Below are 23,650 nucleotides of genomic sequence, written 5' to 3'. Positions count from 1 at the left end.
TCCGTTTCAGCGCAGGGTGAGGAGGGCTGAAGTGTCAGCTCTGGAGAGAGGGAAGAGTGGTAGCCCTGAGGGCTGCAGTCTCTTCTCATGCCGATATCCTTGGAGCCGCTACCGGGGCCCTGCCGGGCCCGAGGAGCTGCCTCTTCCTCACCTCCCTTGGTGTTCGGGCCTGTCGGAGGGTCCCGGCTGGGTCCCGTCTGCTGGCGGTTCCACGTCCCCGAAAGCAGCCGTGCCCACGGGAGGCAGCTTTCCCACGGCAGTGTGCCGCGGGCCGTGGGCAGCTCCCTGAGGCGGGGGGGAGCCTGCGCGCCTCCCGCCCTTCCCGCCGAGACCGCCCACGCCTGTGTCACGTGCCGGAGGGGCGTGCACGGTACATGATGGTGGCGGCGCGGCCCGGCGACGGGGGCGGCGGCAGCAGAGGGTAGAAAATGGCGGATTTCGAAGAGCTGAGGGTGAGGCGGGAGAGAGACGGCCGTAGGAGAGACGTAGACCAGGTGTCACCTGGGCGCTCCCGGGACGAGGAGCTCCTCACCCACCCTCCCTTCCCCGGCCTATCCTCGCGGGGAGCCCCCTGCTGCACCCCTTGGTGCTTCCCGGGGATGCGTGGGGGGGGGAGGGAGCGGTGAACCATCGGCGCTTTTCGCGGAGGCGGCAGCCCGTAACGGAAAGCACCGGGGGTCCGCGGCCTCTTGCGCCTTTCCTGGGGAGGAAGCGGGGCCGTCGTGAAGCGCGACTGGGGAGCGGCGGGCGGCGAGGCGCCGTCGTCCCGAGGAAAACCCTTCCTGTCGCGTCCCCGCGGGTGGGGGTGTCTGTGCTGGGGCAGCCCGCTCTCCTTCCCTGCCGTGCGGATTGTGCTGATGCTCGGGTTCTCCTCGCTTCCCGACATTTTAAAAGCCGTTTGGGTTCTGACGTGCGGCCCCTCCGGCGGAGGAGCCGGGCCTGAGCCCGATCCCGCAGGCTCGCACGATACCCCCGGAGGGGCTCCGCGCCCTCGCCGGGGACCCGCGCCGTGGTGCGCTGGTTGCGAGCTGGAGGGAGAATGCTGAATAATTCCTGGCTCTCTAAAAATTCGTTAACAGCTTTCTAACCGGGAAAACTGCACCTATGTATCATGACATTCAGTATTTCTTTTCAGACCGGTTCTGTTTTCAGTGGAATGGTTTTTATATTGCACTCGTGGAGTTTTCTGTTACATATTTTTTAGTGTGTGTGTGGGGCGGCCTTTCATATTGTAAGGTGTGTACACAAAGAGCTGAGTGAATAATTTCTGTTTTCCCTTGCATTTCTGGCACAATCTGTGAGCATCTTTGTTTGGAAGGAGAATGTCGTCCTTCTGCAGCTTCCACACCTGCAGAAGTGCCAGCGAGGGAATATTGCATGTACACTGAGCCCCTCGAACCTAGGCTTCCCTACAGAAGGAACAGAAGTCAGATAGATAGGAAGCGCTGTGAGTTAGACTTCAGTGAAGAGAATTGATGGCTGAACTGACTATACTCAGAGCCACAGTAGGAAGTATGCTGCAGTCATCAGAGAATTTCCTACAGTAAGGCTTCTTCCAGGACTAAACACTGCTTGGTTTGAAGTGGCTTCAGTGTAGCTGAGGAGCTCAGTTATAAAAACCTCGTAGAAAGAGCTGGGTTTCTTTGAGGACAGCAGTGCTCTATCAACCTTAAGAAGGGTTAGTTAGTTAATTAGTTTGTTTTCATGAATTAAAATGGTTTGGAGGTTTAGGTGTGTTCATGTGGGGGTTTTGGGGTTTATTTTGTGTTTTTGCTGATTTTCAGTGCTCTCTCAAAGTGTGTTAGATATGTAGGAAGTGCAGATAGCACTCCTTGGTAGTAGCTCCTCCAGGCTTGAGCTGGAACAGTGATCTGTATTTTCCAAAGCTCTGTAATTACTTAAGTATTGATAGGCTGGGAATTGAATACCTGAATACCTTTGGAATTATATATGCATCTGAGTTGCTTGCCAAAAATCACACAGAAAGTATGGAGGAGAAAGAGATTTGGGTTTCAGGCCCACTACAGGACTCCCTTTTGTCACTCGAAAGAATAGGTATCTGCAGTTAAAATACTAGTCTGAAGAAATGTCTTTTGATAATCCCATTTGTCTTACTGGAGAACTGAAGTGCCTGTGAAGTGCATCTGTTATCTTGGAGGTTCTCTAAGTGTTCATCATTCAGCTGATAATTATGCACCCTCCGTTTTGGGGAAAGCTCTAGACGTTTTCTGAAAGAGAAGGCTGCCTCATGTTTTCAAGGCCTTTGCAGTAGTGGGGGTTTTTGTTGTTTTGCCTTTTTTTTCCTCTCTCTTTTCTTTTAGAAGATACTTTTGAATATGTCTGCTTGAATACTAGGCCTTTGGTTTGCAATTGTAATTTTTTTTCAGACAACCAGTTATTCCTGCCTTTGGCCAAAACTCAAAGGAGATGTTTCCCCTCTTCCTCTTTTTTCCACCCTGTTTCCCCTCCCCACTTCTTTCCGCCCTCCCCCCAGAGATTGTTGTGAATTGAACTTTGAGGATTGATCTTAAACTGCTGCTTTATAGACTAAAATACAGGATGGTTTTAAGGCAGTATTGTTTTCTGCTCTGTTAATTGTAGTTTCCTCTAGTGTGTGATCTCTACCTGCCTTAGAAAAGGCCACTTGGGCAATTTGGAAAGTTGAATTTGTTTTAGTAAGTTGTTGGGGACTGACTAAAGGCAGGAGGCCAGAGTTCTCTCTTAAATCCTGTTTTTGAGGGAAATGTGCTTGGACAGCATCTTTCTATTCTCAGGGCAAAGGATTGTTTTAAGATTTGTCAATGCCATCCTCTGGATCTCTCAAGTAAAAGTTCTGGGCAGCTCTGACCAAAAGGTGTAGGTTAAGAAAACAGACTCAGAGGAACGTGCTGTTACATTATGCCTTTTGGAAAGCTTAGTTGTTAAAGGATTTGGGAATGGCAGTCACCCCAGTCACTACTTTTCAAGAAGCTGGTGAAAATGTTCAATATAAAACCTACCTTTCCAAACCTTCAGATTAGCCCTTAATTAGTGGTATTTACTGAATTTTGTAAATTGCAAGCTTGTGGAGCATTGGGGAGTGGCTGAGAGGTAGCGAGCACAACTGTGTTTTGAGATCCAGTCTCCAGACCCACTGTTCACAGATGTGTTTTCAGACATGGCTCATATGTTTATCCATAGTCCTCACTCACAGGGAGCCTGATGAGTGTCACAGGGATTACACTGGCATAGGTGGATGTGGAGCAGGAGTCAGCAGTCTACTGATTAGGCCAGAGAAAGCATTTGAGCGTGTTTCTGGGTGGAACTGGCCTATGACTGGGGCACTACATCTCCTTTTCAGAGCCACCTGTGAGAAGGCAATGCAAACTCCCAACAAATTCTAGAACCACCAAGATTTGGTTTGATGCTATAGCTTCTGTCCTGACAAACTGCTTCAGCTGTGAGGGTCTAACTTGGCTTTGGCGAGGCTTTTTGACACATTCTAGTAGGTAAGCTTAGGAAGCATATGGGTTAAAGGAGTGGACAGTGTGGTAGATTGAGAGCTGCTTGAATGACAGAGCTCAGAGGCTTGTGATCAACAGTGCAGGGTCTAGTTGGAGGCCTATGGTGTTCGCCAGGGGTTATTAGTGGTTCCAGTCTTGTTCAAGATACTCATCAGAGACCTGAATGAAGGGATGAAGTATACCCTCAGCAAGTTTGCTGAGATAAAACTGGGAGGAGTTGCTGACACACCAGAAGGCTGTTATGTCATTCAGTGACACCTGGGCAGGCTGGAGAATTGGGCAGAAGAGAGCCTCATCAATTCAGCAAGGGAAGGTGTAGGGTCCTGCACCTGAGGAGTATTAACTCCATGCACCAGAACAGACCTACTGGAAAGCAGCTCCGCAGAGAAGGACCTGTGAGTGCTGCCGCACAGCAGGTTTACCATGAGCCAGCAATGTGACCTCATGGTCAAGAAAGCCGAGGGTATTCTAGCATGCATGAAGAGTGTGGCCAGCAGGCTGAGGGAGATTCTCCTCCCCCTCCTCTCTGATCTGGTGGGGCTGCACCTAGAGCATTGTGTTCAGTCCTGGCCTTCCCACCTCAAGAGGGAGAGAGAGTTACTTGGAGAATCACAAGGGTGAGGGGACTGGAGCATATCTTGTATGAGGAGATGCTAAGAGGCCTGAGGCTCCTTAGTGTGGAAAAGAGAAGACTCTCTGAGAGTCTTATAAATGCGTATAAATATGTAAAGGGTGGAGGTCATGAGGATGGGGCTGGGCACGTTTCAGTGGCGGCCAGTGATAGGACAGGTGGCAACAGTTACAAACTAGAACACTTGAGCTGAAGAAGCTTCTTTCCTTTGAGAGTGACAGACTGCCCAGAGAAACTGGTGTTCTCCAGAGGTCTCTTCCAATCTCTACTATTCTATGATTCTAAGGTCACTGCCAGACCCTCTGTTCACTCTATTATAGCTGTGTTAATAACATTGTATTGTGTGTGATGACCAGTTTGGGGTGGTTGATGTAGCTGTCAAATTTTAAGTTGATCTGGAGTAATCTTTAGGCAGAAAAGATGTTGAGAAGTGTCTGTTGCTGTACTGATCTTTAGGTTGCAGTTCACATTTGAATGTATTATGTAAGATAATTTCTGATAAAATACTTTTAATGACCTGTTATTTGCTGTCATCTCCTGTCTGTAAGTAATTTCTCTTTCTTAGATATATTTTCACCTTTTTAGACCAGTGAGGCTTATAGTGGTGCCTTTAAAGTTTGTATCTATCACAGTATCACCAAGGCTGGAAGAGACCTCAAAGGTTGAGTCCAGCCTGTCACCACAGACCTCATGACTAGACCATGGCACCAAGTGCCACGTCCAATCCCCTCTTGAACACCTCCAGGGATGGTGACTCCACCACCTCCCTGGGCAGCACATTCCAATGACGAATGACTTGCTCAGTGAAGAGCTTTCTCCTCACCTCAAGCCTAAACTTCCCCTGGCACAGCTTGAGACTGTGTCCCCTTGTTCTGGTGCTGGTTGCCTGGGAGAAGAGACCAACCCCTTCCTGGCTACAACCACCTTTCAGGTAGTTGTAGAGAGCAATGAGGTCACCGCTGAGCCTTCTCTTTACCAGGCTAAACAATCCCAGCTCCCTCAGCCTCTCCTCACAGGGCTGTGCTCAAGGCCTCTCCCCAGCCTTGTTGCCCTTCTCTGGACACCTTCAAGTGTCTCAATGTCCTTCCTAAACTGAGGAGCTCAGAACTGGACACAGGACTCAAGGTGCAGCCTAACCGGTGCAGCGTACAGGGGCACAATGACCTCCCTGCTCCTGCTGGCCACACTATTCCTAATACAGGCCAGGATGCCATTTGCCCTCTTGGCCACCTGGGCACACTGCTGGCTCATGTTTAGGCGGCTGTCAATCAGCACTCCCAGGTCCCTCTCTGTTTGGGAGCTCTCAGCCACTCTGACCCCAGCCTGTAGCTCTGCATGGGGTTGCTGTGGCCAAAGTGCAGCACCTGGCACTAGGACTTGTTGAATGCCATCCTGTTGGACTCTGCATCTAGAGTAATTAACAATTAATATGCTGAGATACAGGGATGGATGAGACAAAGGAGGTGATGTAGCTGATAGGAGTTAAAATATGAGGCTGCAGTGAAATGGGCCAAGCTTTGCTTTAAATGTCCTATATGGGATGAACACAAGCATTTGATTCAGGATTTCTGTTGTTATGTTAGGTGTCTGCAACTTTGAAGTCTTAGTTGGGAGCCAGGCTTGGTTTTAGTCCAAAGAAAAATCTCTGTAATTCTGGGGACCTGATGGTCATGTTGATTGCACCAACTGCTGTGTTCTTCAGGGCTGCTTTTATTGTGCTATGCTACTTGCAGAAGTTTAGTAGTATCGTCATTGTTTCCCAGAACTTGCAGTTTTTAATCTCTAGCAACATCCGTTTCAAGAATCCATTTGTATTTGTGTTTAGGGTCAGCGTAGACACGAGCTGGCAGTTTCTTACCACTGTTGCACGTTTCTAGCCTGCTGTAAATTGGCTTGTATGCATGTCTGTTGGAAAAGATGTCACACATACACGTGTCTGCTGTGAGTGTCCAGAAAAGGCAGGAGCAAGAGATTGTGGTGTTGGTCCTTTTCTGTGTAGCCCTCGGTCACATCAGAAAATGCTTGGGGCTGAAGTGGTTGGAGACTGAATGGAACTCTTGAGTCGAGTTGGATTGCTTCTGTAGGATTTAGTGTCCACTACTAGCTACTGGAGCAACCACAACTGTTCCTGTGGTTGGTGCTTGTAATAGATACATGTCAAGATCTCAAGAGGTACCTTTGCTTCATTTGTATGTGTAAATACAATGTCTGTTAAAATTGCAGGTAGCTTTGATGGGGAGTGTGGAGAACCGTGTATCTTGTTTGAAAGATACATTTGATTCCCTACTTTGGTCTGAAACATGCCTGCCCTTCATTTCAGCAGTGTGTCAGTGTTTCCTGGACTCCTTAGCATCATCATCCCTGTGAAATGAGTGCCATTCCAGATACACCTACAGCTTAATGCTTTAGAACAGTATTTCTGCTTATGAATCATGGTTGCTATAGTTTAACAATAAGAAACAAAACAAAAAAATTCCTGTGGAACTTTTTGTGACCTTCAAGTGTGAATTTCAGGGGGATGAAAATGTATCTGGAATACAAAAATACTTAATTTAGAATAGAATTAACCAGGTTGGAAAAGACCTTTGAGACCATCAAGTCCAGTCCATATTTATCCAGTCTTATTTCCTTTCTTAAAATGCTGTCAAACTACTCTTTGAACACAGAGAGAAACATTAAAAATAAAATGGCTGTGCTTAAAAAAATTGGGCTGTGCAGCTGTAAAGAACTTAAGAGAAAAAATGTGGTATTTATATGACACAGCTTGAATGCCTAATCTTAATTCAGTGATGTGAAAAGCATGTTAACAGCTTGGCTATAGTCTTCTGCAGTATTGCTGGAATCACCAAAGAAAACAACTTGGTAGGATTTGCTGTAATATCTGCAGTAATATCTGTCCTGCACCATGATCCTAAATACACCTAAGCATATGTTATGCCTTCATAAAACCTTATTGGCTGTAATGAATGTCTGCTTTGATAGACCTGTAAACAGTTATAAACTAAAATGTGTAGATCTGACTGAGTTTCCAGCTGTGGTGTTGTTGCCTAATAAGAATGTAGAATCAGCTTTAGAGAATGTTGCAAAAGCCGTTGTTTAATTACTTGCACTAAAACTTGCTTTTGCAAGACGTCTTTTACAAATGTGTAAGGTTTCGGTATTAGTGGAAAAGCTGGGCTTGTTTAATGTATAGATGGGCAGAGTCCAGGGGCATGAGATTGAACACATCCAAATGTCAGGTTCTGCACATTGGCCACAACAACCCCATGCAGTGCTACAGGCTGGGGTCAGAGTGGCTGGAGAGCAGCCAGGCAGAGAGGGACCTGGGAGTACTGGTTGATGGTAGGCTGAACATGAACCTGCAGTGCAGCCAGGGGGGCCAGTGGAGGCATCAGGAGCAGGGAGGTCATTCTCCCCCTGTACACACTGCACTGGTTAGGCCGCACCTCGAGTCCTGTGTCCAGTTCTGGGCCTCTCAGTTTAGGAAGGAGGTTGACTTGCTGGAGCGTGTCCAGAGAAGGGCAATGAAGTTGGTGAGGGGTCTGGAGCACAGCCCTATGAGGAGAGGCTGAGGGAGCTGGGGTTGCTTAGCCTGGAGAAGAGGAGGCTCAGGGGTGACCTTACTGCTTTCTACAACTACCTGAAGGGAGGTTGTAGACAGACGGATGTTGGTCTCTTCTCCCATGCAACCAGCACCAGAGCAAGAGGACACAGTCTCAAACTGCACCAGGGGAGGTTTAGGCTGGAGGTTAGGAACAGAGAGAGAGAGTGATTGCCCATTGGAATGTGCTGCCCAGGGAGGTGGTGGAGTCACCATCATTGGAGGTGTTCAGGAGGAGAGTTAATAGGGTGCTTGGTGGTATGGTTTAGTTGATTAGGTGGTGTTGGATGACAGGTTGGACACCATGACCTTGAAGGTCTCTTCCAACCTGGTTTATTCTATATGTTTACACCTAAGTATTTTTAGTGGGGGTGTAAGTGTAAAATACTGCTGACTGTGGTATTGAGGCCAGCCTGTGTCTTCTGATAAAATGAAATCCTTTAGTAACAAATGGCTGGTTTGTGGAATTTTCACATAAAATGTTAGCTGTTTCAAGGCATGATTGACTGCACATTTCACATTGATTAACTTACAGGAATGCACAGAAGGTGACAGGAAGGGTAATAGCCAGTATTTTGCAATACATGCTGCTTCCTTAATGTAAAGGATTATTTTATTCATTTTCACTCTGGGTACAGAATCCAGAGTTGTGCTTGCTGCTTGCATCTGAAATAAAGGAGCTGACATTGCGTGTCAGGCTTTTACTTGGAAGCATGCAGCATGTTTCTCAGTAAATTCTTCAATACCAGTATTTTATCACAGTTTCTCCTTTATGTGGCATGACTATAAAGCTGTCATAGTACTTTAAGCTGTTTTTGTGAGTACAGAAGCACTTTATTTTCTTCACCCTGTTTGACTGTGAGACTAAGGAAAGGTAGACGTGGAATGCCAGGAAGAACTAATCTCCCAACAGCTTACAATCTAGATGGAGTTCTGTCTCCATGTCCTCTTTCTTGTATTGTTTTGCTCTTGAGAGAACTTACTGGGATGAAATTAAGTTGACATCTTCTCTTGGCATCTTCAAAAGTTAGGGTGAGCTACTCAACACCTCACATGACGCTGCTTTCACTGGGAATTGCATCTGTGGTGCATTTATAGATGGGGTGTTGATGAGTACCAGTTTGGGGACTGCTGGGTTAGTTCCCTGACAACTGCTTGATAGAAGTGTCACTGTACCCAATCTAGCTGTCTGGAAATGGTGACATTCAGTATTTGAAAGTCAGAGCCTCATCCCCTCAGTGAGGGAAAGGTGTGCCTGATGAGAGTACTACTACAGTATTTCAGATGGTTGTTTTGATATGCACAAATAAGGCAGCCTTTAAAAAGGCAGCAGGTCCTGGCTGCTTGCTTCTGCTTCCTTGATACAAAGGGACAGATTGGATCAGTGGGCTGAGGCCAGTGGTATGAGGCTCAGGTTGAGCAAGGCTGAGTGTCAGGTCCTGCACTTGGGTCAGAACATTCTTATGCAACGCTATAGACTTGGAGAATGGAAGGCAGCCTGTCAGAAAAGGACTTGTTGATTGATAGTTGGTTAAATATGAACCAACAGTGTGCTTAGGTGGCCAAGAAGACAAATGGCTTCCTGGCAGCAGGACCAGGGAAGTGGTTGTGCCTCTATACTTGAGACTGGTGAGGCTGTACCTCAAATACTGCTTAGTTTTGTACCCCTCACTGTAAGAAGGGCATTTTTTTGCCTCAGGGTGCCCAAAGAAGGGCAGTGAAGCTGAGGGAACTGGGGTTGTTGATCCTGAAGAAAAGGAGGCTTAAAGGAGACCTTGTTGCACAACTATCTGAAAAGGAGGGTAGTGAGCTGTCTCTTCTGCCGAGTAACAGGTGATAAGAAATGGCCTAAGTTGTGGCTTGTTTAGGGTGGACATAAGGAAAAAATTACTGTTATGCCCTAGAAGGTGGAGTCACTGTTCCTCGAAGTATTTTGTAAACTTGTAGATATGGTCCTTGATATGGTTTAGAGGTCTCTTCCAGCCAAAACAGTTCTGTTATTCTGTGATTTGGAGTTCAGTTTTCATTAGTTCCCTGATCTGTCTTGCTGTGCAAACAACTCCCTATTCTCTCCTTAATGTTGAGAATTAAGGGCACAGGGAGAGTTTAGTCTTTCTTTGGTGGCTGACTGCATGGTTGTAGCATAGCTGCGTTAAGACTTCAGCTGAGGTGTGATATGTGCTGGAACACATGGGTGTAAACTGTGTACTGAGAGTTGGGGAAGACTAAATCCAAAATGCAGTGTTTTGATCTGTATCCCTTTTAAAAGTAGTTTCCAAAGCTTTAAATATTGCATACTGGATTCCTGTTTAAAAGTCAGCAATGCACTTTTGAACTGCTGCTTTAACAAATCTTTTATGATCCCAGATGTCTACTTGCACATGCTGTTAGGGCCTTCATCTGCCAGTCACAGAATCAGCCAGGTTGGAAGAGACCTCCAAGATCATCAAGTCCAGCTGATCGCCCAACCTTAGCTAATCAACTGGACCATGGCAATAAGTGCCTCAGCCAGTCTTTTTTTAAACAACTCCAGAAATAGTGACCCCACCACCTCCATGAGCAGCCCATTGCAGTACAGATTAAAGTCAGACGTTCTTAGGGCTTTAAAACTTCTATGGTGGAAGAGTCCCACAGAAATAAGAAGGAAAAAGACTGGAGAATTGTATACCTCTAAAAAGTGATTGCTCAAAAATTAGATGATGCACCTATGCTAAGTTACTAATATGGGATAATGGGGGAGTTGCATAGTGGCTTTTTTTAGTGTCTTTCTGTTTTTTAAATGAGAACATGTTTTTATGAGTCTCATAGTTTAGTTCTCAGTCTTCCACAACTAATACAAATAAAGAGCAACATTTCTTTTGAGGAGATCTTTGTGTCTTGCAATACCAGAAGGTGATACATAAAGGACAGGAAGTTTCTGTGATGTCCTTGGAAGAACCAGTTGTGAGTTTTAAATAGTTTGCTGGTAGTTATAAGGAGGCTTTTAAAAAGTGTCCATCTTGCTGTGCTGTCCTGTTGAGTGAAACCTGATGTGCCTGTCTCTGAAGCAGGCATTTAACATGACATTGAAAATAAAGGACATTTCAGAATAGACTATGAAGTACTTAAACACTTACTTCTCAAAACATTTTGAAAGATAGGTGATAATTAATCTGTTTGGTTTTTTTTTTTGGTGTTGGGTGTTTGCTTATTTCATGAAGTGAGGCCTGATGTTTTGTGTTAAATTTAGGGGCAGAAGTGTAAAATGTAACAGCACTGCATGGGTTGCATTAAGAATGTTGTTGCTATTTTTTGGGCATGAAAACCATTAGAAGTCTTTGAAAACATTGACACGGCTGAACTCATCCTTCATCCTGGGTGCTGTTTCCTCATTGTAAACTAACTGTGCTCTTGTGTGGAGTTAAGGGTATTAGTAAGATAAGTGTGAGACTGGAGTGATGAAAGTTCTGATGCTTCAAAAGGGCCTTCTTGGGGTGCTGTTGGCTGACTTGTGCTTCTCCTTTCTAGAATATGATATCAAGCTTTCGTGTTTCTGAGCTGCAAGTGTTGCTGGGCTTTGCTGGGCGTAACAAGAGCGGGCGGAAACATGACCTTCTGATGAGGGCTCTGCACTTGCTGAAGAGCGGCTGCAGCCCAGCGGTTCAGATCAAGATACGAGAACTTTACAGGCGCCGGTACCCCAGGATAATTGAAGGACTTGCAGACTTGTCAGCTGCCAAGCCCTCAGTTTTCAACTTGGACAGCAATCCCTTGCCTGTTGAGGCTGACCTGGCTGTTGCTGGCATTCACCCATTCCCTTCTACATCAGTCACACCTCAGTCTCCCTCCTCACCTGTCAGCCCCGTGCTCCTCCAAGACCCCAAGACCCACTTTGAGATGCAGCAGCCATCCCCTCCAATTCCACCTGTTCATCCTGATGTTCAACTGAAAAGCCTCCCTTTTTATGACGTGCTTGATGTGCTTATAAAACCTACAAGTTTAGGTAAGTGTTTAATGGCTCTGCAGGTTGCTTGCTTTATGAAATAGGTGTTGCTTATGACAATAGGAAGTCCAGGCTTAGGTGTTTTTTTGCAGCTGTGGAAAAGGGGAAAGTCCCTGCCTTTCTCCCTTGCCTTGCTTTCACTACTTAATCTTGCAATATTTAAGAAAAATATCTGTCATTTGAATAACTTAGTAATAGAGTAGAGCAGTCCAGTTGGAATCTACCTACAATGATCTAACTGCATGCCCACTACAGGAGGGGCTGACCAAAAGTTAGAGTAATGTTAGCCAAATGTCTCTTAAAGGCAGGCAGGCTTGGAACGTTGACTGTGTCTCTAGGAAGCCTGCTCCAGTGTTTCACTACCCTCTTGGTGAAGAAGTAACTTCCTAATATCTAGTTTGAACCTTCACTTCTGGCTGGAAGATGTGCACCTGAGGTGTCTTCCTGGTACAACTGAGAAACACATCTGTCAGGGCCAATAGGAAAAGAGTTTCAGGTCAATAATTTATAAGTTGCAATAACAAAGTGACAAACCAGTGAAACCGTTTTGTTTGTGCTTACTTCACTGTAAAAATTCTGCAGGTTCAGAGTAACAATCCACGGAAGCATTTTTGTTTAGGCTTAATTCACTGTAACAATTTTGCAAGGTTCTGTATAGGGAGCACTGAGTTAGATACTTTGTGCAACGAGGTTCAGTGCGCTCACACTAGAGGTTTCAGTCATGACCTGGTATCCTGAGCCAACCGTGGGCAGTGGGGGAGGTGGTGCTAAGATTCAAAAACATGCCTTGGAGTAAATAAAGACAACAGACAGTTGGGTTTGTAGAGCCAAGGAAAACTCAGGTTAATGGACTGGAGAAGAGGGAAAATGGGAAGAAAGAGGAGATAGGAAAGAGTTAAACCCTTCTGCCAGGCCAGCAGCTCCTGGTGAGGGCTATTAAAGGCCATCAAAACCACCACCCCGTCTATTCAGACCAGGTAGTAATGTCACACCTTGTTTGAGACAATCGAGTCCTCATGAGCTATCAGCCCTGCCCTGGCACACATTGTTTGGAGACAATAGAGGATTGGGCTGTCACATATACCCTATGTTAGAATGTATAGTGGACCTTTACAACAACCTCAAATCTCACTTTAGCTTCCTCAAATGCTTTCACTCTTAAACATATATTTAATTATTTGGAAGTAAGTTGTGTTTTGTCTTCACACTATTCAACCTGTCTTTACCATACATAATAGAAATTATTTCCCAACTGTTTATTGGCGTTCTTTAGAAACGTTTCAGCTTTTGGCAAGCTATTTGTGTTGTCTTCCAACATTTTAGTTTAAGTTACAGGTTGTGACTTGCACCTCAATGAGGCATACACTGAACAGTGGTCATCCTCCAGTGCCTAAAGCAACGAACCATAGAATGGTTTGGGTTGGAAGTGACCTTAAAGATCATGTAGTTCCAACCCTGCTGCCATGGGCAGGGACACCTTCCACTACACCAGGTTGCTCTGAAAACCTCCAGGGAGGGGGCATTCACTGTCTCCCTGTGCAACCTGTTCCAATGTCTGACCACACTCACTGCAAAGAATTTCCTCCTAATACCAAATACACCCTTTTCTAGCTTAAATCCACTGTCTCTTGTCCTATCACAAAAAACTCTTTAAAAAGTCTCTTCCTAGCTCTCTCATAGGCCTCCTTTAGGTACTGGAAAGCCTTGTCTTCTCCAGGCTGAACAGCCCCAACTCTTGCATACCCGCAAAGAGGAAAGCAGGAAAGAATGCTGGGATACCTGCCTGGATGAGCAGGGAGCTCCTGGACACACTGGCACACAAAAAGAAACTCTACAAGGAGTGGAAGAAAGGACAGCTGGAATGGGGGCATGTAAGGAAGCTGCCTGAGCAGCAGGTGACCTGCTTAGAAAAGCTAAAGCTCAGTTAGACTTCAATTCAGCCAGGGAGATCCAGGGGAACAGTAAACACTTCTATAGGTACATTAATGGTAAAAAGAAGCCTGGGGAAGGTCTGGACCCCTTCAGAAAGCAAACAGGTGAGCTGGTGATGAGTGACATGGAGAAGGCTTTAAAAAGAATGTATGTAGGTATTCTTTTGCACTAACAGGAAAACACAAGAGCAGGTGTAGGGTTTAGTTTTAGCTCACACTCGGTTCAATAACAAAGTACTTCCATGACCTAAGTAGTAATTTAAAATTAAAAATACTGTTCATGGTGTGTGTGCACATACATGCACAACGTAGCTGTTGTAAGTTATTCAAGGAGCTTGATGTATGTGCTTGTTCCACTTGTGTTCTATTTTCTGTTTGTGTTCTTTGTGTGGGTTTCTGTGGGCATAGAGATCTTCTCTGAATGACATTCTGTACAAGACAGTCTAGCAATAGTTTAGAATCATAAATCATAGAATCAACCAGGTGGGAAGAGACCTCCAGATCATCCAGTCCACCCTATAACCCAGCCCTATCCAATCAACCAGGCCATGGCAGTAAGTACCCCATCCAGGCTTTTCCTGAGGATCTCTCCAGTGATGGTGACTCCACCACCTCCCTGGGCAGCACATTCCAATGGCCAACCTCTCTCTCTGTGAAGACCTTCCTAATGCCCAGCCTGAACCTCCCCTGGCACAGCTTGAGACTGTGTCCTCTTGTTCTGGTGTGGGTTGCCTGGGAGAAGAGACCAACCCCCACCTGGCTACAGCCTCCCTTCAGGGAGTTATAGACAGCAATAAGGTCTCCCCTGAGCCTCCTCTTCTCTGGGTTAAACCACCCCAGCTCCCTCAGTCTCTCTTCACAGGGCTGTGTTCTAGGCCCCTCCCCAGCTTTGTTGCCCTTCTCTGGACACCTTCCACTACCTCAAAATCTCTCTTGAATTGAGAAGCCCAGAACTGGACACAGTACTCAAGATGTGGCCTGACCAGTGCTGAGTACAGCAGAGAAATAACCTCCCTTTTCCTGCTGGCCACACCATCCTGATCCACTGGCTCTCCTGGCCACCTGGGCACATTGCTGGCTCATGTTCAGCCTACTCTCAACCAGTACCCCCAGGTCCCTTTCTGCCTGGCTGCTCTCCAGCCACTCTGACCCCAGTCTGTAGCACTGCATAGGGTTGTTGTGGCCAATGTGTAGAACCTGGCACTTAGGTGTTGTGATGGTTTAACCTACCCTCATTAACAAAATCTCATCTAACTCAATCAGGGAAGCAAATGAAAGCTGTATTATACAAGCAAAAACTACACTCTACAATGGAATGCAATGAAATGTGCAAGTACACAGGATTTACAATATTATGCAGGTATTTACGAAGAGAAAACAGCATGGGAATGCTCCTTGGCCAGGAGGACACTGCCTCACTCCCACCTAACCTTTCCCTTCTCTTTTTTCCCCTGGTTAATTAGAAGAAAAGAGAAAAGGAGAGGTGTTAGAGAAATTTCAGTTCAAAAGTGTCATTCAGAAGTCAGTGGTCTTATCTCAAGGTCATTAGATAAAGCCTTCCAGGGGAGCAGACATGTTAGCAGCCAGAGGAAAAGAAAGGAATGAAAAAAGAATGTGAGGTATTGCTAGGGTGCACCTCACATCTGCCCAATGAAATTCATATAGAATAATCTCTTGTTTTCCTTCTTACACCCAGCTGTGGATTTTGTTTGTACTTCCTCACTCTCCTGCTCGAAAATTTGCAGCTAGCTTTAAAGGCATAGCCTAAAACTGTCACAGATGTGTTCCATCTCATGCCCTTAGACTCTGCCCATCTGTTCAGCCTGGCAAGGTCCCTCTGCAGAGGTCTCCTACCCTCTAGCAGATCACCTGCCCCCAGCTTGGTGTCATCTGCAAACTTACTGATGATGGACTCAATGCCCTGGACCAAATCATCAGTAAAGTTACTGAACATTTGTGACATCAGTTGTGCTATTTTTTGCATTTTTCCTCCTTGAGAGTTTCTTGAAACCCTTGGACACATCCTGCATACCTTTAATTCAGATCAAGGTTTCTAACTTCTCAATTAAAAGAAAGTAGAAAGTAATCTGTACCTACTGTGAATACTTAAAACATTACTCGCAGGCAGGTACAATTGTGATAATAAAGTTGTATTTCTCTTTTTGATTTGTTTGTTCTATTTTTTTGCCTAGTGTTATTGAGGGGTAGTTCCAGTTCCCAGGTGTCACAGTCATGGATGACATGCGTGAGAGCATCCATGGAAATGTCTGAAGTCTAGCTTGCTTCTCTGTCATCAGGGGGTTGTTATCCCTCCCTTCTTCCCCAAAGGCTTAGTACCTTTAGCTGTTTCTAAATCAAGTAATTTTTTAGCTGTCTATTGACAACTTTTGGTGCATGTTTGCTTTTGGTGGTACATTAAATAGCTGTAAACATCTCTGTTGTACTCCTTGTTGTCAGGTACCTGGTGTAGTGTTTTGCTGTGTGTTCATCTGAGTCTTTCTCCCTTGGGAGAAAGGATTTTAACACAGTTGCTGAGCTTCTTTAGTGCTGAAGTGTAATGTGATATTAAGCCATCTGAACACAGTTGAATGAATGGTTTGTTCCATTGCTTTTCTGTTGCAAGTTAGATACAGTTCAACCACAATTTGATTATAATAAGTGACTTATGCCTAGTTCCAGAAAAAAACTCCATTGCAGCTCATGTTTAAATCAATGCCTTTCATCACCATGGTGAAACCCTTTCTTTGTGTCTCTCTTTCTAGGACACAGCAGTATTCAGAGGTTCCAGGAGAAGTTTTTTATCTTTGCTCTGACACCTCATCAGGTCAGAGAAATCTGTATTTCCAGGTAAGAAGTAAGAGTGTGACAGTGTATATAAACATGTGCATAACATCAGGAGAGAAGTGGGGGGAGGGTTGTAATTTTATGCATCACGTAGGCTTGCAGATGCAGTGTGATTTTTCTCACTGAAGTCAAACTGATCTAATCTATTTTCTTCAGGATCTACCATGCACAGAACATAATGTGCAGCTGGGGTAAACCCTGTGCTACCAAGGAGTTAATTACTCAGTTTCAAATAATTATGGCTAGAGAGGTGATAAGCTTTTACCCCCTGCATGTTTCCAGGAGGAAGGCTGTTCCTGTGTTTTGTCCCAGGGCTCAGGTTGTTGCAATACTCTGGTGTAAAGCAAGAGAATTCACGGGACTTCTTGTGCTCTCTGGCAACATCATACTTTGTTACTACAAACTCTTGACAGGGTTCTTAAGTCCTGCAGTAGCTGAACAGAGGTGTCACTCCTAAGAGCTGTTCACAGCTCAAAAGAAAAATGACAGCAAAGTGTGTTGATACTGGGGCAGGCCTGCTGGTTCTGTATGCATATGACTAGCATTGTTTCTGCTGTTTAAACAGATGTTTCTTTTTCTTTGTCACAGAGATTTCTTGCCGGGGGGCAGGAGAGATTACACAGTCCAAGTTCAGTTAAGGTGCCTTTCTCATTATTCTTCTCTTACCGCTTCGTAATTGGCTAATGTAGCATAAGTCTGCATGTGTCTGTACACACCTGGTGACACTTGAAAATGACACTTTGTTTTTTTGGGGATACAGGTTATGCCTAGCAGAGACCAGCTGCCCTCAAGAAGATAATTACCCTAGTAGTTTGTGTATTAAAGTGAATGGGAAGCTGTTTCCATTACCGGTAAGCTTGTTTGTACACATTCTGTGGCACCTTTGTGACTTGTTCTGTGTTGTTTTCCTGTGATCTTAGCTTGCTGAAACAAGGTGTGTGTTGTCATCATTCATATTTTTCCCCTTTAGATATAGATGTCAGGCTTGCACATTTGCTGTGTGAGATAGCCATTACTACTGTTGATCATGTTACAGCCCCAACATGGATTGTCTTTGTAGCCACCTGTAGCAAGCCTCATCTGTGGCACTTAACAAATCATGTTGAAAGTGAATTGTGGGGGATCCTCCTCATAGGTCTTCAAATTAACTTAATTAAACTTGATTGGTGGTAATCCTTTCTGTTTGGGCTGTCTATATTTGTGACTGACTTGAGTTTCTTTTCCTTACAAGGGAGTGGTATCTGCCTTGTGTATGAGGTTTCTACACGGATCTGCAACTGTCTGGTTAGAGCAGAATTCACTGCAGGGATGAAGAAGAGACACATTTTAGAGTTCCTAGCATTTGCTGATACTGGAAGAGAACAGTATTGATATTCATATGGTCTGCTGGTGTCTGTTGCAAAAGTTAGTGTGGAGACAAGGTCACCTCAAGGCTTATATATGTATATATAAAGGGAAAAGCACTCTCATTATTCTGAAAAAACTCTTCAGTGAGTATCTCTGTGCAATGAAATAGAGAAACTGCTATGCAACCCATTCTGAAATGGTTCTGGAAGCTGTAGAAGGTGGAAAAAGGCAGTACAGAGGTTTAGATCAGCTGTGGGATTTAAATTCTGTGTGGAGAGAGGTGAAACCTCTTCTTCTAAATGTTTGTCACCTTACTGGTGTTACCCTGCACCTTCCTGCCATAATGCACCCATGACTAGTCTTGCTTCTACTCAGCTTAAATGATAACTAGTTTCTCTTTCCCCTTCCTTTAACCATTGCATCACTGTTCTGTCTTCAGTGTGTGGTTTCTCTCTTATTCTCTACTTGGTTCAGCAGAAACTTTACATTGGAAAGTGAGTAGATGACTCTTAACAACTTCCTTTCCTCTCCTCCTTTTGCTGTGAGCAGAACAGCAAGTAGTCTCAGTTGTAGTGCTCCTGCAAACATTAATTGATCACTGTCTTCATCCCTCTGGTGGTTCCTTTCTCTTGCAGGAAATATATGATAACTACTTTGCCTCAAAAGCCACTATTGTCCTACTCAGTAGTGCTGACATTAGGCAATGTCATTAGGTGATGTCAGCCTCTCTTGCCAACTTGTACAATTGTTAAGTGAGCACTCTTCAGTCTCTCCCTTGTATAGCAGTATGTTCCTCTCCAGAGGGCTGAAAATTATTCTTGATCATCTTGGCTGCAGTCTGTACCAGAAATTTCAGGGAAATGGTGCTATTGTTCTAGAACTCCTTCAGGTTGTGCCAACTCATCTTAATATGGTGTTCCTTTCTGTTCCTGCAAATATCTGTGCTCTTCATAGACTGTTGGTTCTGGCTTAAAAAGTAATTGTAGAGTCTTGCATGTGGCTAGCAAGTAATGAGAGTTTTATCCCTAATGCATCACAGCAGGTGATTCACCTGTTGACTTCTCTTGTAGACAGAACAACATGGTAGCTTGTTTTTCTCCTCAGGAGACCTCTGTAGACCACTGACGGTCTCTTTCAAAGGACAGAATCAAATGTCAAGGCAGGCTGGAAATAGCCAGATAGAAGAGCAGTCATACACTTTGGCTTTAGCAATTGAAATGTGTACTCTGTAAATGGCTGCAGCTTTTATGTCTGATTAAGCATTGATTGTTTTAAATATGAAATTGTCAGTAGTCCCCATACATCCACTGATTCTATCAATAAAAGGCACTGGTGAGGCACGGCCATGGCTTGTTTGTCGGGTAAAACATACGAGACTAGCAATCAAGCTGCTTTGGAAACCGAGGCGGTGATGTGACGGCTGTTGAGCCCTCCTTGGATTAAAGGCAGTGATTACCCTATGATGTACTTGGTCAGTGAGCAGAAGAGGTTATCTTTCATCTTTCAAAATAGTTCTTTTTTCCAAGCATTAGGCTGTGAATGTGCTGCTCTGGGTGAAAATGTGTTTTCCAGTATATCCTGTCTGGTAGTTTGCTGTGCAGAACAGCACTGTCTTGAAATAAATGGAATGTAGCAATCAGTTCTGGGCAAGACAGGCCTGCAGTCTTCTGTGTGTCTGGTGCAGGAGGAGTTTGTTGTGAGTGGACTTGCAGGCTCTGTGTGAATCCAAAACAGATTCTCAGAATTCCTTATACAGACTGGCTTGTTCTAACAGTGACAGATGTGGGGTGAGATGAATAAGCTGCAGTTAGGCCCTGTGCTCCTTCACATAGCACAAGTACTTTCTGCCCACAGTGTGCTGGAGAGCAGAGGCTTGCCTAGAGGCAGGAGGGAAGCAGGTGGCTTTTTGCAAGCATCATATATGGGAGAAAAACACAGAAGTCCAGGTTATGTGCTCTTCATAAAAGCTGAGCACACAACATGTGGTATGTTTTCTGCAGAGGACAGCAAAGCATGTTAGCTCTTGCTAACAGCTGGTATTCCATGTACAATCCTTCTTCAGGGGCCTTGGCAGAGTATGGGTAACAACCTGTTGCCAGTGGACCTAGGTGTGGTTGTGAGGCAAAACAGATGCCATGGAGATGTGGAGCTCTTGGAACAAAACTTTGTTTCTTGAATAGAATGATTTTTATTTTTTTTTCTGGCTGTGAAACACTGAGTTTACTCTTCATGGCTTACTGTGTTTGCCACCAAGGCTGTGTCCTCACAGTTCTCCACTGCCTTTCAGTGGGTTGGAGAGTTAAAAAAGGGGAAAGCATCAACATTACTCTCTTACTCATCCAATGAGCTTAACCTGGATCAAAACTGTTCTCTTCCACCTGTTCAATACTTCTGTAAAACCACTTTAAAAGGCTTTAAATTTGTGGTTGACTGGAGGGTATTAGACTGTCAGAGACTGGTGTTTCTCAGAGTAACTCTTGAATTTGGTTTCTAGCCTTGAGAAGCTCTAGATTAACCTGCTTCTTACAGGCCTGTTAAGCCAGTCTGTTTCAGGGTATAGAGGGGAGACTTGTTAACACTTTCCTTGTCCTTTCTTCCCATAGGGATATGCTCCACCGCCAAAAAATGGGATTGAACAGAAGCGACCTGCGCGCCCCTTGAATATCACTTCTCTAGTGAGGTTGTCATCAGCAGTGCCAAACCAGATTTCCATTTCCTGGGCTTGTGAAATTGGAAAGGTAAAGTGTATGTTTTCTAGGATGTGGAAAGGTATCTAGATAACCTCACATAGCATTCCTTCTCCCTTGATGCCCAGTGTTGCTGGCAAGGCACACATCAGCGAGTGTCTCTTAGGTGGCTCCATTTGTTACCAGTACCAGGTAAGAGTTTGCTCTGTAGACATGCTGCTTGCCACCTGTATGTGTTAATGTAAAGCCTTTATCTTAGACTTCACATTGGAAAGCCTGCCCTTAGGGGTTGCCTGAAATGTGTCAAACATACCAAAATCTTCACGATGCAAATAGTTCAGTTTAGACATGACAAAACAAAAAGCAAACACCTAACCTTCCTCCTTGTGGCCTGATGGTGTGAAAAATGAAATCATGTAGCCATATATTCATTATCATTGTGTCATGATCTGTTGTCACTGTCCATTTGAAAAGGCTTTTTGAACTGACCAGAAGTGCCAGGGCAGTGGAGACATGCATTTTCTTGTGAGGTTTTTGTATTTTCTAACCAAGTAACAGTAAGCTGTTTTATAAAACCAATTTGCATTTCATAGGCATCAAGGCTTAATGGCTACATCCATCTCTGTTCTTTTGTGATTCCTTTTTACATGAAAATAGCCTCGCTGAGTTGATCTAAAATTGTACCTGCACATAAACCAAAACAGGGGGAATTTCCATCTCAGAAAGCTTAGATGGTAGGTTGCTGTGAAGGATTTACTGAGGAGGTGTCAAGTTGCTGGTGCCAAATGTTTCTGGGCTTGATGGATCTCAGATGTGCTTGGTGGACCATACTTGTATGTTGTATGGTTGTTTTAATACAGGATACCTGAGTAATGTTTGAGGGCTTGTGATGTGGTTTCTGGTGGTGGTTTTTTGGTGTTTTTTAATCTTCTTAATTTCACAAATGAAGAGTATTTGAGCAGTTTAAGGGACTGGGCAGTGACTGGCTGGAAAGCAGCCCTGAGGAGAGAGACTTGGGGGTGCTGGGGGAGGAGAAGCTCAACAGGAGCTCTCAGTGTGCACTTGCAGCCTGGAAAGCCAATCAGATCCTGGGCTGCAGCAAGAGAAGTGTGGCCAGCAGGGCAAGGGAGGGGATTCTCCCCCTCTACTTAGCTCTGCTGAGACCCCACCTGGAGTACTGCCTCCCGTTCTAGAGCCCCTATTACAAGAGGGATCTGGAGGTGCTGGAAGGTGTCCAGAGAAGGGCCACGAGGATGAGCAGAGGGCTGGAGCACCTCTCCTATGAGGACAGACTGAAGGAGTTGGGGCTGTTCAGTCTGGAGAAGAGAAGGCTGTGAGGTGACCTCATTGTGGCCTTCCAGTATCTGAAGGGGGCTACAAGATGGCTGGGGAGGGACTGCTCACAATCTCAGGTAGTGCTAGGACTAGGGGGAATGGAATGAAGCTGGAGGTGGGGAGATTGAGGCTGGAGGTGAGGAGGAAGTTCTTCCCCATGAGAGTGGTGAAGCCCTGGAATGGGTTGTCCAGGGAGGTGGTTGAGGCCCTGTCCCTGGAGGTGTTTAAGCCCAGGCTTGATGAGGCTCTGGCCAGCCTGATGTAGTGTGGGGTGTCCCTGCCCATGGCAGGGGGGTTAGAACTAGATGATCCTTGTGGTCCCTTCCAACCCTGACTGATACTATGATACTATGACTTGATGGAGAAGGGACTCAGTGTGGGGAAAGGTGGAGAGAGCTGAGGGGAAAACAATTAATGCCTCCTTATAATGTAATTCTACACTTAATGGAGAGCTGCAGTGGGGAAGGAGCATGCTGGACTTCAGATGGTCTGAGATGAAGGGAGTGGTGGCTGGAAAGTGGTATGTGTTGCTTTCTAGTGCCTGTGGTCATTAATTGTAGTTGAAAAAGAGTTACCCTCTGAAATGGCTGCATGGCTGTTTGGAAATTCTCCTTTGGATTTAACCAAGCAAATAAAGGCACAGGGCGAAGACTTTCTGAATTCTTCCTAGGTTTAAATAGCTGTTGCTGCAGCCCTTTCAGCTGTTGGCAAGGTAGAAACTTACTCCTCTTGCTGTGATGGTGTAAATCCTCCTGGCTTCAGTTGTCAGAACTTTTTTCTCCAAAATCAAACACGTGTTTGGAAGCAACACTCCAGTGTAACCTTTTATGCAGTAATCTTTTTTTTTTTAAATGGAGAGAAAGGTGATGTTCAGAAAATAAGTGAAGACTAGAGCTGACAGCAAAGTTGTTGGTTTGTGTTTGGTTATTTTCCTGGAACAGATGGAGGGAAAGGTCTAAGCTGTAGTTTTCCAATCATAAAGCACATAAAGTCATGAAGTGACTGCAGTGTTTTGTGTGGTCTTGGTCTCTGCTGCTGACCCCAGCTTTCTTCAGTCCTTTTATCTGCCAAAACATGTTCTGGAAGCAGATGAATTGGAGTTTTTCCCAGCATGTCCCCTTGACCTGAGGTCTTTGTTTTAGTGTTGGTGCTCTGCTTGTAGTATCGGAACACATAGCAGCCATCACTGTTTATCCTTTAAATGAGACCCATGGGGACAGTGTGGAGCATCCATGTGCTCATGTAGTGAGGACCTATTGGAAGACTGATTGTGGAGAGCGTCTGAGCAAAGAAGGCATTGGTCTCACAGTGGTGGTCAAACTTGAGTCTGCATAATTCTTTCCTACGGAACAAATAGTGCAGTGCTTTGCAGAGCTGTTTTCCCTGCAGGTGGTAAGGGAGGAATAGGGCAGCAGGCACTCCTGCTTGAAATTCTTGCACAGTACCCAGATGATACAGGAGCCTCGAGAGGGTGGCTGGCAGAGAGTGGATATAAGACTGCACATTGTGTTTGGTATACAGATGTAACAATTACTATTCTGCAGGAGTGGGACTTGCAGATTTTTCATTAGTGACCTTGATGAGAGACTAAACCCTGAACAAGCCAGCAAGTGGTGTGAACTAGGGAAGAGCAGTAAATGCTAGGGAATGTGGCCAGCCTTGGAGTGGATGTGGTGTAGTGGAGCTTGCCTTACAAATGCAGAGCAAGTCAAAGTACAGAAGTACACAACTAGTGCAGCTGTGTGCCATTAGAAGGTGTTGTCTGCACCTGAAAGACCATCTTCTTTGT

At 45.2% G+C, this 23,650-nt stretch overlaps 1 protein-coding gene across 1 annotated transcript in view; it reads left to right on the top strand.

The window, feature by feature from the left end:
* Window positions 1-405: 405 nt before the first annotated feature.
* The window catches only part of PIAS2 (protein inhibitor of activated STAT 2), a 33,888-nt gene continuing 10,643 nt past the window's right edge, over window positions 406-23,650 (top strand). The window contains exons 1-6 of the mRNA XM_054177946.1: window positions 406-452; window positions 11,243-11,717; window positions 16,411-16,495; window positions 17,081-17,131; window positions 17,253-17,343; window positions 20,443-20,577. Of these exons, the coding sequence (XP_054033921.1) occupies window positions 429-452; window positions 11,243-11,717; window positions 16,411-16,495; window positions 17,081-17,131; window positions 17,253-17,343; window positions 20,443-20,577 (861 nt within the window). The 5' untranslated portion in view covers window positions 406-428. The remainder of the gene's footprint in view (window positions 453-11,242; window positions 11,718-16,410; window positions 16,496-17,080; window positions 17,132-17,252; window positions 17,344-20,442; window positions 20,578-23,650) is intronic.

The sequence above is a fragment of the Dryobates pubescens genome, chromosome Z (genome assembly GCF_014839835.1).
Source record: "Dryobates pubescens isolate bDryPub1 chromosome Z, bDryPub1.pri, whole genome shotgun sequence".
Lineage (NCBI taxonomy): Eukaryota > Metazoa > Chordata > Aves > Piciformes > Picidae > Dryobates > Dryobates pubescens.
This window is presented reverse-complemented; position numbering and strand designations above follow the sequence as displayed.